At 38.7% G+C, this 17,877-nt stretch overlaps 2 protein-coding genes and 1 pseudogene across 2 annotated transcripts; all 3 read right to left on the minus strand.

Annotated features, from left to right (window-relative positions):
* Positions 1–455: 455 nt before the first annotated feature.
* On the minus strand, positions 456–3,548 carry LOC127424055 (solute carrier family 26 member 6). The gene is made up of 4 exons (XM_051668852.1): positions 3,478–3,548; positions 1,536–1,715; positions 927–1,066; positions 456–725 (listed from the first exon to the last, which is right to left on the minus strand). The coding sequence occupies exons 1-4, from the start codon at positions 3,546–3,548 to the stop codon at positions 631–633; spliced, it is 486 nt and encodes a 161-aa protein (XP_051524812.1). The 3' UTR covers positions 456–630.
* Positions 3,549–5,240: 1,692 nt separating this feature from the next.
* On the minus strand, positions 5,241–8,013 carry LOC127424704 (uncharacterized). Its single transcript, XM_051670106.1, has 4 exons — positions 6,797–8,013; positions 6,561–6,668; positions 6,366–6,429; positions 5,241–5,902 (listed from the first exon to the last, which is right to left on the minus strand). The coding sequence occupies exons 2-4, from the start codon at positions 6,651–6,653 to the stop codon at positions 5,439–5,441; spliced, it is 621 nt and encodes a 206-aa protein (XP_051526066.1). The 5' UTR covers positions 6,654–6,668; positions 6,797–8,013; the 3' UTR covers positions 5,241–5,438.
* Positions 8,014–8,126: 113 nt separating this feature from the next.
* Positions 8,127–17,352, minus strand: LOC127424694 (WD repeat-containing protein 6-like; annotated as a pseudogene).
* Between the last annotated feature and the right edge of the window lie 525 nt (positions 17,353–17,877).

Below are 17,877 nucleotides of genomic sequence, written 5' to 3' on the forward strand. Positions count from 1 at the left end.
ACGTAAGGATGTATTACATAATTTTGACCCGACAGCTCATAATACAAATCATTTTTGTAGGCTTACCGTAGTGAATCGGGGTGAAGTAAGGACATTGTTTAAAACACTGTTTTTTATGGACTCAACCAAAAATGACATTTTTAAAATAAAACAATCGTCCGTAGTGCAGCTTTAAATAAAAGTTAGTTAAATAATATAAATAATTTAAATAAAGTTTTTGTATTTTCTTAAAATGTGAAAAAGTTCTTTTTTAGGTGTAGGCGTAGGCATGGGGTTAAGGTTAGTCAATAATCACTATAATTATCTTTACATAAAAACATTGATGTCTATAGATGTCTGTTTTTTTGTTTTCATTTAGATAGCTAGGTAAATGTGTGTGTGTGTTTACCTGCATCAGTCCACATAGAATGGTTAATTGAGCTACAATGGCAATTCTAGTCCTTTCAGCCTCTCTCTCATCTTCCTCCCCTCCACTGCCTGGCAGCACCGCATCACCTGTCACTGTACCGACCATGATGGAAAGGATAGAAAAAGTACCTGTGAATCAGACAGATCACCAGCCAATCAGACTGACATTAATCCTGAACATCAAAACGTCTGTGTGTACAGTACTTTCCCACTGAGATGTGTTTAGGTGTTCCAAATATGAAGTAAATAAGAACAGGGTAGAAGGAGGAATAAAGGAAACACTGGAGGAACTGCAGTCAGCAAAGCATTCGCCATTCCTATATGAAATAAAAATCAAATTTGAGTGAAAAATTGTTTGAAAATATTGTATTATAAATATAGATTAGATTAGATTAGATTAATATTTTAGAACAGGTGTATTATGTAAAATAGGTGTATGTTTGAAGCTATACTTTAGCTCAGGTAACACAGGTGTGTTCATTATTATAGCTCAGGTAACATAGGTATGCATCTCAGACCTTGTGGCAGGTGCATGATCCCCAGACTGATTCCCGATATCAGATCTCCAGTAGCATTGTTTCTGAGTGAGTACGGTGGCAGCAATGACAGTAGAGTAACAATAGACAAGAAACACTTCTTCAGCCTCCGACTTGAACACCTGATGTACAAAGATATAGAAATAGATTAATACAAACATTTATTATGAAAACTGTTTCTGTTCCTGCTAAAGTACTGTCACAATTATCTTAGGTGCATCTGCTTCTTAAAGGTCTAGTGTGTCTAGTGTCAGCAAATGGAATTGCAAAAATAATGATTGCTTTCAAAAAGGTTTCCAGAACAATTCCCCAGTTTGCCATTGGCCATGCAAGCAGATAGTCCTGCCCCAAACTCATACCATTGGTTTGTTGCTATGTTGGGCTTGTAAAGATGCTAAAATGCTAAAATGAAAACAGATCAATGTTTTCATAATGTCACAGTGTTTACACTTTTCAGAGAAATCAACAGATGAATGACTTATGGTTTTCTCTGCATAATAAGCTTGGATAAGAGATAGTATTTTAACATCCAAAAAATTACACACTTCACCTTTAAGCAAGCTCTTGTACTCATATCCCATGCCTACTCACCAGAGCTCTGTTTTTAGCTTTTCCCAGACTGTCCAGTGCTTCTTTCCTCCACACTGTCCCAGCACATCTAGTTCTGCTTCATCCAGACCATAAATGTGATCCTGATTTAAATTCTCACTCTGTGAAATGTTTGATTGTCCATCTGTGACAATGAGAAAAAGGTTTAGACAGGCACAACTCCTAAGTCAAATAAAACAAAGCAATTTATGTTAATGCGTTTTCCATGAAACTCTAAAAGAAAGGTGGTTTCTCCAGGAAATAAAGTGGGTATGCGTGATTGTGTGGCTGGTGAAATGTGGCCTTGAACTCAGAACAAACTCTCATTATCTCTCTCAAAAAACAAACACAGAAGCTAAACCAATTAATGGGAAAAACTTTTATATGATAAAGGAAGTGTATGTGTGTGTGTGTGGGCAGGTTTAAGTGGTTTACGAGGGCTTTTTTTTAGGTTACAAACTGGTAATTACAAGGGTATTATGCTATAAATGTGGTTTATGAGGACATTTCTAGTGTGCCCATAATTCAAATCACTTAGAAAACATACTAAACGACGTTTTATTGAAAATGTAAAAATGCAGAAAGGTTTTTGTGAGGGTTAGGTTTAGGGGTAGGGGTAGGGTTAGGGGATAGAATCTATAGTTCATACAGTATAAAAATCGTTATGCCTATGGAGAGTCCTCATAATGATAGCTGCACCAACATTGTGTGTGTATGTGTGTGTGTGTGTGTGTGTGTGTGTATGTGTGTGTGTGTGTGTGTGTGTGTATGTGTGTGTGTGTGTGTGAGAGAGAGAAAGAAAGAGAGAGACTTTTACCATTTAGTCTAATGGGTGACACTTTACAATAAGGTTGTAAACGTTAACATGAAGGAACAATACTTTTACAGTATTTATTAATCCTGGTTGATGTTAATTTCTAAATATACTAAAACATTTTTTAACATTAAAATGTGTATATATTTACATTACTTCATTCATTATGTACTCAAGAGAACTGAAAATGAACAATGTTTTATATATATATATATATAAATTAATATTTGCATAGATTAATTAATACAGTTTTAAAAAATCATACCCCATGCATGAACTAAAGTTGTTATGTATACTACCTTATTGTTAAGTGTTAAATGTTACCATCTTCTGAGCAACACTTTAAAAACATAATTTCTTCCTGTGGATTGTCAGGGTCATTTGGCATCTACCCTCAAAGGAAAAAAATAAATAAAAAATTAATCACCAACAGCATCACATTATTCACCAAAAATCACAGTGAAATTTACCAGTGATCTCGCTTATTCAGTCATTAGCCAACTGACCTTTGACCATCAATAGTACAACACAGACTGAAGTTACACAAGATATGACATGCATTGATTTATTTACATTGCAGTGTTTTATTTATACAGTATGTTTGTGTGTATGAGTGGACAGAACTCAACAAAAGCAGATGTTAAAACACCAGAATATACTTAGGAGTTGTTCCTGAATTACTGTATTTCTGATTAATGCACAGACATATATTAATGTATACTCTAAGAAGATAATTTCAAACACACATTAGTACTTAAGTAAAAATTAAAATTCTTTCATCCTGAATAGCTTTCTTTCTTCTATGGAACACAAAAGGAGATGTTAGGCAGAATGTTATTCTCAGTCACCATTCACTTTCATTGAAAGGAAAAAATGCAATGAAAGTCAGTGGTGACTGAGACTAACATTCTGCCTAACATTTTGTGACCCATAGAAAAAAGAAAGCCATGCGGGTTTTTGTGTGTGTGTGTGTGTGTGTGTGTGTGTGAACTATTCCTTTAACAATTCACTAAAAAATGCATTTTAAAATCTGATCAGACTCGAGGGGTAGCCGTTCTTATGGTGTCTTTTGTAATTGTGTGAAGACATGAGCAGCCACAGCCAAAGTTGATAAGACATCAAAGCTCATACCTGCATCTGTCAGCATTCTTTGATATGAGCACACATGAGGACAGGTGACTGTGCAGGTGTGAGTGTGCCATAAAAGTGGAAATAAGGTTGTTATCAATAAGAACCCAGAAAAAAGATCGCTTACCTTGTCTAGAGAATTCACTGATTTCTATCAGTGCACATGAAGTGCACATGACCTGAATTGCTAAATTAAAACTCCACTTGTCTCTAAAGTTCTCTCCTTAAATATTTTCATTGTTTTCTGATATTTAAAAGGTAAAACCTCAACATGAACCCTCTCTTAACCCCATATAATGATCCCCGTGGTTTTACTCCCCAACTCTGTGCTCCATTGGTTAATTTGCTTATATGTTGACCAGTGACAATGTTTAATAACAGATAGCAACCAATTAACAAATAAAATATAATAAATAAATAACACACATTCCATACATGTGCATTTAACAATCTAGAAGAAAATATTCAACAGGAACAACAAACACAAGCTAGAAAATTTCCATTACTCCAAAAGCTAATTATTTAACAGAGCCTAGTAGTCATAATGAGTTTAAAACTTCTTTAGGGGTGTGAGATTATTTATTTATTTATTTATTTATTTCAGAATTGGGGCTGTTTCAATCAAGTGTGTTAAAGTAGACCCTGGGTGAATTTCTTTAAACAGACACTAAATACAATAGTAAGTGTGGGACAACCCAGGCCATATGAATTAATAAAGAGTACTGATCTAGGATTAGATACCTCCAAACTGTCCAAGAAGCACACCAGGGTCAGAAATTAAGGGGGGCTTGGGGCAAAAAATGTCACTGAAAATAATAAAATGCCCCCAGAATTAAAAATGTTGGGGCAAAAAAATGCCCTCATAATGAATTCCTCTGGTTTTTTTATTTGTAACATCTGATATAAGTTTTAATATTCTATTCTAGGCCTAGTTATGCATTTTATCTCTTTAAGTTAAGTATTTAACCTAACAAGATGACTGTAGAGCCGAGGAGGGCGGGGCCGGGCTGGAATGAGACACACCCTGTCCCCAATCAGCCTGATGGGGCGCGCGAGGGATAAAGGCGGCCGGGGACGACAGTTCGGGAGAGAGAGAATTGCAGGCAGCTGTACTGTGTGGTTTTTGGTTGTGTGTTTTTGTTTAAGTTGTTTATTAAATTATTATTTAAGTTGTCAAGCCGGTTCTCGCCTCCTCCTTTCCACTGAACCCCCTTACACAGGTGTCGAAACCCAGAAAGGAGGAGGCGAGAACCGGCTTGACAACTTAAATAATAATTTAATAAACAACTTAAAACACACAACTATAAACACACAGTACAGCTGCCTGTCATTCTCTCTCTCTCGAACTGTCGTCCCCGGCCGCCTTCATCCCTCGCGCGCCCCATCAGGCTGATTGAGGACCGGGCGTGCGTCATTCCAGCCTGGCCCCGCCCTCCTCGGCTCTACAATGACTTACAGTATATTTTTATATAGTTAGAAAATAATTGCCCTCTTAAAGGTAAAAAATGCCCCCGGGATGCAGAGTGCAAATGTTGCCCCATAATTGTAAAGTCAATTTCTGACACTGAAGCACACCTTTTTTACTTTTAGAGTCGCTTTGCATACCAAACAAACAAATGAGAACTTTTAGCCAGTTATTACTAAACACTATCACTCACTGAATAAATAATCATGGCTGACTGTAAATAGCACATTTCTACAATGGCATCAGTAACTGAAAATGTTTGCTTTTGCGGGATGCTTTATTCACACCGACTGGTGTCAATAAAAAGTCCTAAACCACTGTCATATCAACCAATGCTACATAAACAAACAACAACAAAAAATACTCGTGTATGCACCCCAAACAGAATATAAAAGTGGTGTGCAGTCTTGTCCTGGTAATTGTAAGAGTCTAATGTAAATTTGCTTAACATTTTTTTCCAATGGATGCATTTCTGCACTAGATTTATCATGTTTTTCCTTTAGTAATGAAATTGCTTAAGTAGCACAGTTAGATCTCTGAGTCTCTCCGCTCTGTTCCGTGCTGACTGGTAAACCGGCAGCTCAAAAAATGAAAACGTGAAACTTCGCGAGAAGCTGAGATTTGTGACTTGCCTCAGAGGGGGCAAACGGGGAGGTCTAGGGGGAAATCTTGGTGGGAGGGGCTTACGTTTTATCCTGGCAGTCTGCCCATTTTCAGGCTGAGTGTTTTTAATTTGAGAAGGGGGAAGTTGGGCAAGGGGGTCCGGTGCTGTGATTGGTTTGGAGTGGGCAGGAGGAAAGGGTGAAATTGGAGTTTGGAAACTGATCAAAGAAGACTCAGAGTGGGAAGAGCCTTCCCAGGGCGCCATGCTGTCAGGGAGGGCAGCAGAGGAGATGGGGAGACGACCACGTTTTCTCGTCTCAGACTGAGGAGGGCGCTGAGGAGTGGATAAAGCAGGCCTCACTAAAAATAACATAGGCAAAGAAATATTAGGATCGAATTATGAAAAAAGATGGACACAGCTCTAATTCCTCGTTTCTTTAACTTTATATCACACTTGTTCAATTACAATTATCTACACTACTGACAAGTCCCCTTAAAAAGATCAATGTTTTGATAATAGTAGCTAATTAATTAAGCACCTTCTGAATTTCCTTGTGTTTTGTACTTGCATTGTTCATTGACAAGCTCAGGTAACATTGTGTAGACAGGAGGAACAAAGACCAATGTAAACACACACTTTATACATCACGCATGAGAGAACTGCTTAGCGTTCCATCAATTGCAATGGCCTTTAAAATGCAAAAAGAACCCTAAATCCGTTATCTTGTCAAATCACATTTTGTCCTAATATAATAAATAGCCAACACATTAAATCAATGCACTATTGATAGTTATTTATTTGCAGGTTATTTATTAACTATACCTGCAGTTCTGTTGCCTGACGAACCAATCAGAGGAAGCCTATCTCTCCACATGACCCCACTGGCCTGTATGGTCATCATCACACATGCAAGCATGATTCAAAACTGGTACGATGTTGCTTAAATGACTGTTGCTAATAAGAGACCGTTCAACTGTACATTTATAAATATGCAAGTATGCTCAGGAACAGCCATACCTTATCATTTTCAGCATATTTTTTCTGTTGCTTCATCCTCAAGTTCTTCTTTCCAGATTTGTCTTCTTTAAAGGCTTCACTAAATCGTGACATCCTTTTTCTAAAGATCTGGGCACACACAGACATACTGTAACTCACTTCAGCACACTGAGACACAACATGAGCCTTACAAGTCACATAAGTTCATGAACTGTTATAGTACAATAGTCTTAGGTGTAAAGTTCTTCCATACTTACATAATTATTTTATCATCTCAACGTTTACAAATTCTTCTTTTTTTTTCTTCATTCTCAGTCTTCTTCATATTCCATCATGCATATTCACATACACTCTTATCTCAATATCTAACAAATGAAATAAAAGGACACATTCAGTCTGTAAACATTCAGTCTGTAAATCCTAATAAGACTTTTAGATTTTGTCTTTCCCTTCATGCTTTTCTTCCTTCCCTCCCTTGCTTTCATTCATTCTGCTGTGGATTAAAGGGGTTGGCCATCGAGCCACTAAGATGATGAACAAAAGGAAACTGGAGAAGGGGGTGAAATATTTATTCTTAGTTGCACAGCCAAAGCCCCCCAACACTCTGTGTACCCTCTCTCTCTCTCTCTCTCTCTCACTCACTCACACTCACACACACACACACACGTGCATACCTGCTGGCATGCAGCCCAGGAAAACACTGATACATTATATTATGTATCACAAATAATGTATCACAAACAAATAAGAAATAACCTTACAAAGGTGGCAGCATCATTATTTTTACACAAATATGAGTACTGTAGGTCTATTAATGAAATTAGTTGACTTCAGCACCCCTTGTTGTATTAGATGGCAATTTTGTGAGTCCAAAAAAAAAAAAAAACACCATTTAGTGTTGTAAGTTGGTGTATATTAAACTCCAGAAGTATTTCAGATATATTAATATCCTTTTAATTTCTGGTTCAAAATCAACTTTCCTTTTGGTATCTTCATTTTTAAGGCCTAAAGTGGTTAAATCTCATAGCTTTGGTGCTTTTGATGTGGCTCCATGTGAAAATTTTACACATTTTCAAGGGTTGAAAAAACAAATGTGGGTCACCTGGTATGAAGCTAGCTTATCTTGTTCAACAAAACAAAGATCTGAAGTACAAATAATGTTGAAACTAGAAATGTACTTTTATATATTCACATAAAAACAATAATGTAAAAATCTCGATTTTCGAGAGTCCAAAAACACACTATTAAGAATAAGCGACACCTGTGGCTCTTCAGTTAGGACTCTTTAAAAAAAAAAATGTTTATCCCCTTTTCTCCCAATTTGGAATGCCCAATTCCCACTGCTTAGTAGGCCCTCGTGGTGGCGCGGTTACTCACCTCAAACCGGGTGGCGGAGGACAAGTCTCAGTTTCCTCCACTTCTGACACAGTCAATCCACGCATCTTATCACGTCTCGTTGTGCATGACACCACAGAGACTCCGCACGTGGAGGCTCATGCTACTCTCCACGATTCACACACAACTTACCACACGCCCCATTGAGAGCGAGAACCACTAATCACAACCATGAGGAGGTTACCCCATGTGACTCTACCCTCCCTAGCAACCGGGCCAATTTGGTTGCTTAGGAGACCTGGCTGGAGTCATTCAGCACACCCTGGATTCGAACTCACAACTCCAGGGGTGGTAGTCAGCGTCAATACTCACTGAGCTACCCAGGCCCTTCAGTTAGGGCTCTTAAGTTAACAATTTCAACTAGTTTTTGGATTCCAGAAATGTACATCTGCAATATTTTGGCTTTGATTATAATTTATGTTGTTTTTATTTTTCACCAGTAAAAACATCAAAAACACCATTTTTAGCCAGGGACCTCTTGTTGTGTTGACACGGAATATCCATTAGATACTTTCCTTAGACAGAACAAGGCCTTCTGCACCACAGTAAAACAGTTAAAACATTTAACATCTCTATTTGAAAAATTCTAACTTTACAATTAAAATTTTTGACTTCTTAACTTATCAATCATGTTATTTTAAGCAAGTATTATGTCCTCAGAAAACAGTGTGAAACTATCACTTTCCTTCCCTCCTCCTCTTCTTTTCTCCTGTTAAGAGTTTCATTCAGTTCGTCCCTCCCTCCATCAGTTAATTGAAACTGACCACAAACAACCACCCAAGCTCCTCCCTCTAGCCCAGCCCCATGCCACGCCCACAAACCTGCAGCATCTGCTGTGTACGAGAACAGTACATTCTTTGGGCAGAGCTCATCACTGCTTACATTCCACAAACAAATGCGTTGGTCTGGTGAGGTGGACACCAACAGGGTGTGGCTTAGCAAACATAACTCAGTAAGCAGGGCCGAATGTGCCAGGGCCACTGACTAAAGAAAGTAACTGTATGACACGCCTTCATTCTCCTGCTGTTCATGCTCTATCCTGAGATGCAGCACAGACAGCTGTCCATCATCTCCACCACTGATCAATGAGATGTGGTTTTCCTGCATTTGTCCTTCCGCTTTCAATTTTGATAAAGCAAGAGTACTCCACTTTGATGGACAGGTATGGAAAAGAATGGGGCTGACCGACCTAAAGCACACATATGGTAATTCATTAATAGAATAAACAAAGATTAACATTTTATAGGTCTGCTACATGGCCTGGGCCTGAAAGGAGCCTTACAAATTGTCAGGTTTAGGGCCAGGTTCAGGTCAGTCATGCATATCTTTGGGTTAGTGTCATGTTTGGGTTTGTAATTAATGAAAAAATTAATTATTATGAATTTAAATAAGCACACATTTCTTATCTTTGAATCAGAGCAAAAACATTGTAAAATCACGCCTATGAGAATCCATGCATCTGGGTCTACTCACACAGAGGAGAAATAAAAAGAGTGGGCCATTTTGGGCTCATCTTAGATTTGACACTCTGTTCCGACCCATCTATGGGCCAGGTTTGGTCTTGATTCAACTTTACTTCAAACATAAAATTACATTACATTAACACATAATAGACAAATACAAATAATTTTTAATTCATAATAACTAAAGCAAATAAGCACACAGTTACAAACAACCACTTCTTCACAACAATGGCTGTCACAAAAACTGAAGCAAAACATAATCACATCAATAAAAAGCAAGATTATGGTCTTTAGTTTGTATGACTCACCCTGCCTGCTGACATTGGCCTTACTGTTCAAAACTGCTGTTAAATCCCACACACATTTCAACCATCTGTAGCGGCACTGAACAGCAAAAAAAGCTTGAAGAAGAGAGAGAGAGAGAGAAAGAGAGAGAGAAAGAGTGGTAGGAAAGAGGGAAAAAGAAGTTATAAAAGATTTATTTAAAAAGTTTTAATATATTTAATAATTAACACAAAGTATCATCTGCTTACTATTTGCCATGGTGTCCTCCAGCTTGTAGGTGGCAATGTTGAGCACACACCTTTGATGGTAAACACACTCCCAAAGCATCTCAACCCTCCTATTGCTTTCAATCACACTGACTAACCTAGCATGGAAAACAAACACACAATCATTTAAACATGAATAAATACAGTTGCAGAATGTTAGAACATTTATTTCTTGAAAATAATTTATTTTCTCATCATTTCAAATCACCTTACTGCACCATCACTACACCCCAGAGCCAGGACACATTCAGTCCCATCACACACCACTAACATAGACACGTACCTGCAAAAATGAAAAAGGATTTGCACATTAAAACCAGAATAAAATTGTTTACATCACTACAATGTAGGGGGGTACTTTAGTGTTGTATGACCTCTAGTGGTGAGAAATGGTCAAGTGGTCAAACCATCAGCAACAAACCATTAAAACAACATAAAACACTTTGAAATCCTTATCCCAAACTCTAGAAGCAAACTTGGAGAGTAGAAAGCATTTTAATAAACACTAACACACATATACACACACACCTTGTCTCAGGGTCCATACTGACGGTCTTGTGTCGGTTCCGCTTCCGCTCCTACTGCTCATCTAATCAATGGCCAGCAATCTGAGGGACCTGACAGATCAGCTGATCCTGCTGCTCATCCAAACGAATCAAGCAACACTGCAATTGGGCCCTTCCCCCCGCTGAGAAGACCAAAGAAGAGAAAGAGGAGGAATCCTTTCCGTTTTCACTATTTTTTCCTCTTCTGACAGCAGCCAGTGTGCGAACATTTGAAATATGGTCTGTTAGAACAGCGAGCAAATTCACAGTTCCACTCTGCAGTTCTACAGTTAGTACACTCACTGTGGTATCCTCCCCTCCAGTAAAAAGAACCTCCCAAGGTTTTGATCCAACCTTGGTGATACTACCAAGGCGACACACACAGCCAATGCCCCACCCATGTAGCCCCTCCTTCTAGGTATGTCCATTCAGATCAGTTTCTGTAGACTCTAAAGAATGAGATGCCATGACAGCTCCATGCTTAATGAACACCAGGTTACTCTGCCCAAGTTTGTGTGTATGAAAGTCTAAGTGGGTATGTATCGGGGATTCTGTAGACCCAGGATTGATGTCCACCTCCACAGGCAACTGATAATAGCTTCTCTTGTTGGTGAGGGTCCCAATAACAAAGCTAACTGAGTGAAAGACAGCCATTACAAATCGAGCCTTGGCTACACTTTCATTCTCTCTTCCTTCCTCCATCTCTCTATTGATTTTTCCCTCCTCTATTCTCTCATTCAGTGTGTCTCACTGAAGTTCAGGTCCACTGGATCCCAGAAACTGAAACCTCTACAGCCACTCCATCCCCCTGAAGGCCCGCTGAACTCTACACACCATCATAACATTGTCCTCTATGGTTAATGTTCTTACACACCCGTCTCGACTTGTAGTGTAACACTCCCTGTTGCTCACATACAGGAGTCACACCTTGCTTTCAATGGACACCAAATAGGGTGCTGACTGGAGACAGAGGACAGTCAATGTTGTCATTGACACTATTCTTACTTGCTGTGGTATTTTCAGCTGCTTCTTGCTCACCCTGTTCGGTCACCCTAACCTGCCCTCTTTTTTCTTATCTTTTAAATCCATCCCGTTTCCTCCTTCCTTGTTTCTTCTGTAATTCTCCTCCCTTTCGGTGTAAAGCAGCAGTGACCCTCTTCGGTCACCACACAGGTACGACCTTCGTTTCTGCGACAGGGTAACTGCAGAAGTCAGCCATCGCTTAGCACAGCTAAGTTCTATTTTCCACCTGTGCACCAGTCCCTCGGAGCTTGATGCGAAAAGACACAAACCCCAGCATCCTCCAAATAGCCCCTTTACCCAAAGAACAGAGTGAACTTTACCCTCACCAGCCCTTAGTAACACACCCGCAACTTAGACACCTCCATTCAGGTTACCCACTGCACACAACCACACAATAGAATCTGAATTCTGGACTTGGGTGCTTGTGACCTCCATCACTCAATATAATTGGAATTCTGCTCCCTCTTGCTAAATGACATTCCAGGTTTCACCCTGAGCAAGGCACACCTCTCCCTGGTCAGTACAAACCAGAATTATTTTCAGTCCACCCTCACCTAAGAATCGGACCACTTTAGGGCAACCTCACCCTTTCAAACCCAGATCCACCTGAGGTTCAGCCTGTGTTTCCTCACTTTCTTCTCTTTTGGCACTTTCCACATTCTTCTCCCACCATATGCCCCACCAGTAGCTAACCATCTCCCTCTACTCCCCACATTGCCCTCACTGGCAGCCAGAGCCATTACCCCACCTGACATATGCCCTCTAAAAGTACGCCCTACCTTGCCTTCACCTCCCCATTCCCAGAGCAGACACGCACCACTTTTCTCCTGCATTGAATACATGACTGGGCATAAGCCTGGCACAGAACACTCAGGCATGGTACACGTAAAGCACCCGCAGACATGTTGGTGATTCCTCACCACAACCTGCATCCACACCCAGTGTGTTGACGTTCCACAAACAAACGCTGCGGTCGTCTGAGGCAGACACCAGCCATCCAGATTTCTAAAGGTAGCAAAGGCTAAAAATTACTCCACTGTGGCCTAGAGGATGTCTCTCAACCTGGGTCTGGCCATCAGTTTTGGACCCTCTGGGCTTGCAAAGCACCAGCTGGTTGAAAACAGTCCCACCCACCAACACTAAAGAGTCCCAGCTTGGGCCAGTCATAAGTGCTGAATACAGAAGACAGTTCTAAACGCAGGAGAAGAGGGACAGAACATTACCAGATTCTGCCTCTAGTTGTAGGAGGGAATTGTGGGCCAATGATATGCCTAACAGTGGATGGGGTTCACCTTCCAGCCAATGTATGTCAAGCACCCAGTCTTGCAGCTCCAATCAGCTTCAGGCATTGCCCTCCAGAACTAAGGCTGATAAGACACACTCCAAAAACAATTAGGTTGTCTTCCTTGTCCCAAAGATGACTTCCAAATGAAATAAAATAATTGGACTGTCTTTCTCCAAACAGTGTACATTTCCTAGGTCATATCCCATGGATACGATAATTATGGAGAACCTTCAAAGATGTACATTTTGTAGAAGGTGTATGAAGACTATACACAGAGAGGATTGGTCCTTCACCGACTTACATGTGAACCACAATGTTTATCAGTGTTTAATAACAATGTAATTGCACTGCCCTCAGCCTTCAGTAATGTATCCTACATGCATTACACACTTTGTACTCCAGTGAATATTTCTTATGTTGTCATACTATATGGGGTAATATGTCACAATGGAACCTGTCATTAAAGCAGTGGTGTGGGTTACTGTCAGTGTTGGCTAAGTTACTCAATATAAGTAATCCACTACAGATTACTAATTACTTATCTAGAATTGTAACTTTACTGATTACTTCACATTACTAATTACTTACATTTTAAGTTACTTTCTAAAACACATTTTGCTCATCAAATTAAAAATGTCTTTACACGCCTTTTAGCTGCCACAGAAATGCAAACATATGTACATACAGCATTAACGTAATTCATGTTTTTATGTATTCTACATAAATAATATTATTTAGAAATATGTGTAACCCAAGTAATATACTTAAAAGTAATAACTCAAAGTCAGTAACAGTAATCTGATTACAAGTATTTAAAAATGTAATGCTTTTAAAATGTAAAAAGCAAATAGATTACAGTAACTAATTACTCTGTAATCTGATTACACCCAACACTGGTTAAACCAAGCACACACTACACGACTTGCAGTTGGCGCTCTGCAACTCACAGTCTTATTTTTCGTTGTGCACACTACAGAACTAATCGCAGACTGGGTGTATCAACTACATGACCATTCATCTCCGACTGAGGTCCTCTGTACACCTGTTACTGGGTGAACCGATCATAAGTGCATGAGCAAAAAGCATCACTGTTACACCTGCTCCTCTCTTTTGACCACTTGTGTTCGGATTTCAAGGAGAGAGTCTCTGATTTCATGAGGACATACTTCTATGTATTACTTAATGACAATAATGCACAAAAAAGTAAAAGAGAAAGAAAGCCCTAAATACAAGTGCTCACTTCCTTTTAATTATAAGCAAACCTGATGTTTAGAGCAGTTATTTTAGTGCAATACCTGTAACTGAGCTTCTAATGTGCGTGCTTCTCATATCTGTGTTTCTGCATGTTAGTATCAGACACACTGAAGAAATTCGTAAAAAGTTATTTTATATGTACATGCATTAGCTTTTTAAAAATTTCCAATCATGTGGTTATTTCCCTTTAAATCTGCACATAACCGGGAAAATTTAATCTTGTTTTATTAGGTGGTGCTCCACTGCTGTGGCACTATGAGCCCAATCTCTGAATGTGTTTGAAGTGGACAAATCTCAAAACAGTTTGAACCCAGAGAGTTACAGCTATCTTTACCGTTGTCCCATTTCAAACAGATTGCAGAAAACTGAAAAGTTCTTTTACAATGACAAAATTCATTCGCAACAGTTTGGACCCAGTTACAGCTATCTTTACCATTGTCCCATTCAAACGGATCGCTGAAATATGAATACATCTTTAACAATGATGAAATTCATTCACAAACTCACACAGTTTATTCATGAAAATAATATTAAATTATTTTAAAAAATAATAAAGATACGGGTAGGGAGATGTGGGTGATTTATGTATTTTTTCAAATAATTTTTTTGTCTCCTTCTTCCCAATACATTGCTCTCCTCATGCGCTCTCTATATTATATTTAATTGGCTGTGGTTCATTGTCGGTCTCTCACACATCGGGACATTGCACACTTCTGAGGGCAACACATCTAGATATCTAGCTGGTTTGAAATCTGTCGTATCGTCTGCAACAAGTCTTGACATGTTGCAGGAGTGCGCACACTACACAACCGTTCTTCGTGAGATTTGAGACGTACCTGTCAGGTTCCCGACACTCTAGTTAAGTCTTTTCTTCAGAGTCAGGACCTGGCACCTGTGTTTTTGTGTTTGTTCTGTCTTGTGTATCAAGTGTCAGGATACTGCCAATCAGGTTAGTCTTGAGTATCGTTTTTTGGCTGGATCCTGACACTAGTGTTGTGTGGGTGGCTATGTTTTTTCTAATTGCCATGTGCACTTGTGTCAGTTCAGTCTTTAGTGATACCCCACCCCCTCATTTACCTATTTACTTTGTAATCTGTTCCACCTGCCCTCCTCGTTACCCTCCTCATTTCCTTCTGTTTATATTCCCCTTGTGTGTGCTTGTCTGTGCCGGTTCGTTGTCATTTCTCCTGTCCATTCGGTTTTCTAGATTGGGGTCCATTGCATCCTGTCCGGTTTTCTTTTCCTAAGTTCGTTTATCCAGTTTGTTTTTTGTTTGATTTTGCCCCATCATGGGTCTTTTGTTTTCCCAGCAAAGTTGGCTGTAGTCTGTTTTGTACCCAGCTTTGTTTTTTCATTAATAAAAGTCTTTTGGTTTGCACTATGGTCTACATCTGGGTTAATCTGTTTCTGAACGTGACAGTATCGTCGCAGACCAGTCGCCAAATCAAAACACCAAAGGAGACGAGCTTCAGTCGTGTAGTGTACACTAGGCTTTAAAGTACATGTAAACATTAGGGGAGGTACATGTGTATTTGGACTTTTGGCTCAAACTCTTATAGCGCTTGTGACAACTAGCCCTGTGGCCTATGTCACAAAGCAGGCTTAAGCAGCTAGCTAGATAAGTTTAAACTTAGTTTAAACAAACATTTAATTCGCGGTACCAGTAAAGTGGATAGGCTTTCATCGGGGTTCCTTGCCATAGTAACATACGCTAATCGTCTAACCTGTTCTGGGGCAGGTTATGTTCCCGATCAGATATCTCATCCAAATTCTGGACCAATCAGCTGCAAAGTGACAGTCACTCCCCCAGAATCTCTCACTCCAATTTAAAGTGCACTTCAATGAGACAACTTTATAAATGTACAAAATAAGCTATTTATGATCATTATTTATTGCAAGAAATATGTTTTTGGCAGTCTTGCATTTGTTTAAAGACACTTTAAAGACACTTTGTGTGAATGTATTATAGATAATTATTCCTGATTTCATAGTGATTATTCATGTTGTGTAAATGTGTTTTGATCATATTTTTTAACGTTCTCTTGTGCTGTTATAACTGTGTTTAAATTCTTATAATTTATCATAATTTTCATAAACATCTTCAGCAGAGAAGTAAATCTCGCTGACTCTCTCACGAGATGTGACTCGTGCTGTCTCGCACGTGATTGGCTGTTCGCTTCATTCGTGTAAACGCGCAGGTGAATTAATCATAACCTCGGGATCAAACTCTGAATTGATAGAGAAAGTTGGTAACGAGCATCTTGATACTACGTAACCCTAATCAGGGTTGGGAGGGTTACTTTGAAATGTATTCCACTACAGATTACAGAATACATGCTGTAAAATGTAATTTGTAACATATTCCGTTAGATTACTCAAGGTCAGTAACGTATTCTAAATACTTTGGATTACTTCTTCAGCACTGGTAGATTTTTTCACTTGTTTTGACTATAAAAACTCTGCCAGTACAGTAAGACAAAATACATATGTTAAAAATACATTCTCTGAAAAACCAAAATATCTAATGCAGTGTTGTTTCTAAAACAAGAAAAATCAAATTATTATCAAGAATATGACTTTTGCCCTAATATCAAAGGTCTTACTAGAAAAAAAGAAATTATGATCTAACGTGAATTTTCTTGATAAAAAAATATGACCGTGCCTGGTAACCTGCATGTAAAATGGCTAGAAATAGCATTTTAGCTAAGCGTAAAGTCGACAATTTACACAAGGTTTATTTCTATTTCTTCTGCTCCAAACTTACTTCAAATCTTACTTCTCTGTCGGCTCATATGAATGTAACACATCATAAGAAAGTGATTCACTGCTGTTCAAATGCACTTTGGATCACATCATTTATATGTATAAATGTTTTCCATCTGAAAGGACTAAATATTAAATGAAACAAATGACAATAAAATGCAAAGTAATCTCTTCAGTAATCAAAATACTTCTTGAATGTAACTGTATTCTAATTACCAATGATTTAAATTGTAACTGTAGTGGAATACAGTTACTTATATTTTGTCTTTTAAATATGTATTCCCGTTACATGTATTCCGTTACTCCCCAATCCTGACCCTAATGAAGCCTGATTTGGATTTGGTGAGTTTTGTAAAACTAAAACCAATCCTGGAATCCAGAATTTGTTCTGCTTTCTTTTTTCTTTTTTTGTGATACATGGCACTGGTCTCTCCTTTAGCAAGGCCCTTATAATTGTTATTCACCTGTCAACAGGAATTCCTCCCCCAGAAATTCCAGTGCAGTCACTGGAGAAACAAGCACAGCGCTCCTCATCACTGAGGATGCCATTTAATGCAATCTGCACAGCAGGCTGGAGAGCACTTCAGGACCACAACAAAAACATTACAGCATTTTTCAGTATTGTACTAACTCTTGTATTACCTGCAGAGGGCAGAAGCCTCTGCCTAGTAAATAAACCCAAATAAATGAGAAATGTTCACTATAAACTTTGAGATGTGATCAAATCAATGATATAAACTGTTTAATGCAGAGCTAGATTCACTGTTGATCTGGGATTATAAGGGATGTCGATTAATCTAGGTTAAATGCAAGTTAAGCTTAATTAAAAGCATTTGTGGCATGTTGATTACCAGTCTCATCCCTCATTTAAAAAGAAAAGAAGAATTCAGGTACAGTCAGGCACTTACAATGGAAATGAATGGGCCGGTCCATAAACATAAAAAGACGTAAACATTATACCTGTTATCACGATTTAAAGGCATATTCCGGGTTCAATACAAGTTAAGCTCAGTCGACAGTATTTGTGGCATAACATTGATTACCACAAAAATACATTTT

Source organism: Myxocyprinus asiaticus, chromosome 33, assembly GCF_019703515.2.
Source record: "Myxocyprinus asiaticus isolate MX2 ecotype Aquarium Trade chromosome 33, UBuf_Myxa_2, whole genome shotgun sequence".
NCBI lineage: Eukaryota > Metazoa > Chordata > Actinopteri > Cypriniformes > Catostomidae > Myxocyprinus > Myxocyprinus asiaticus.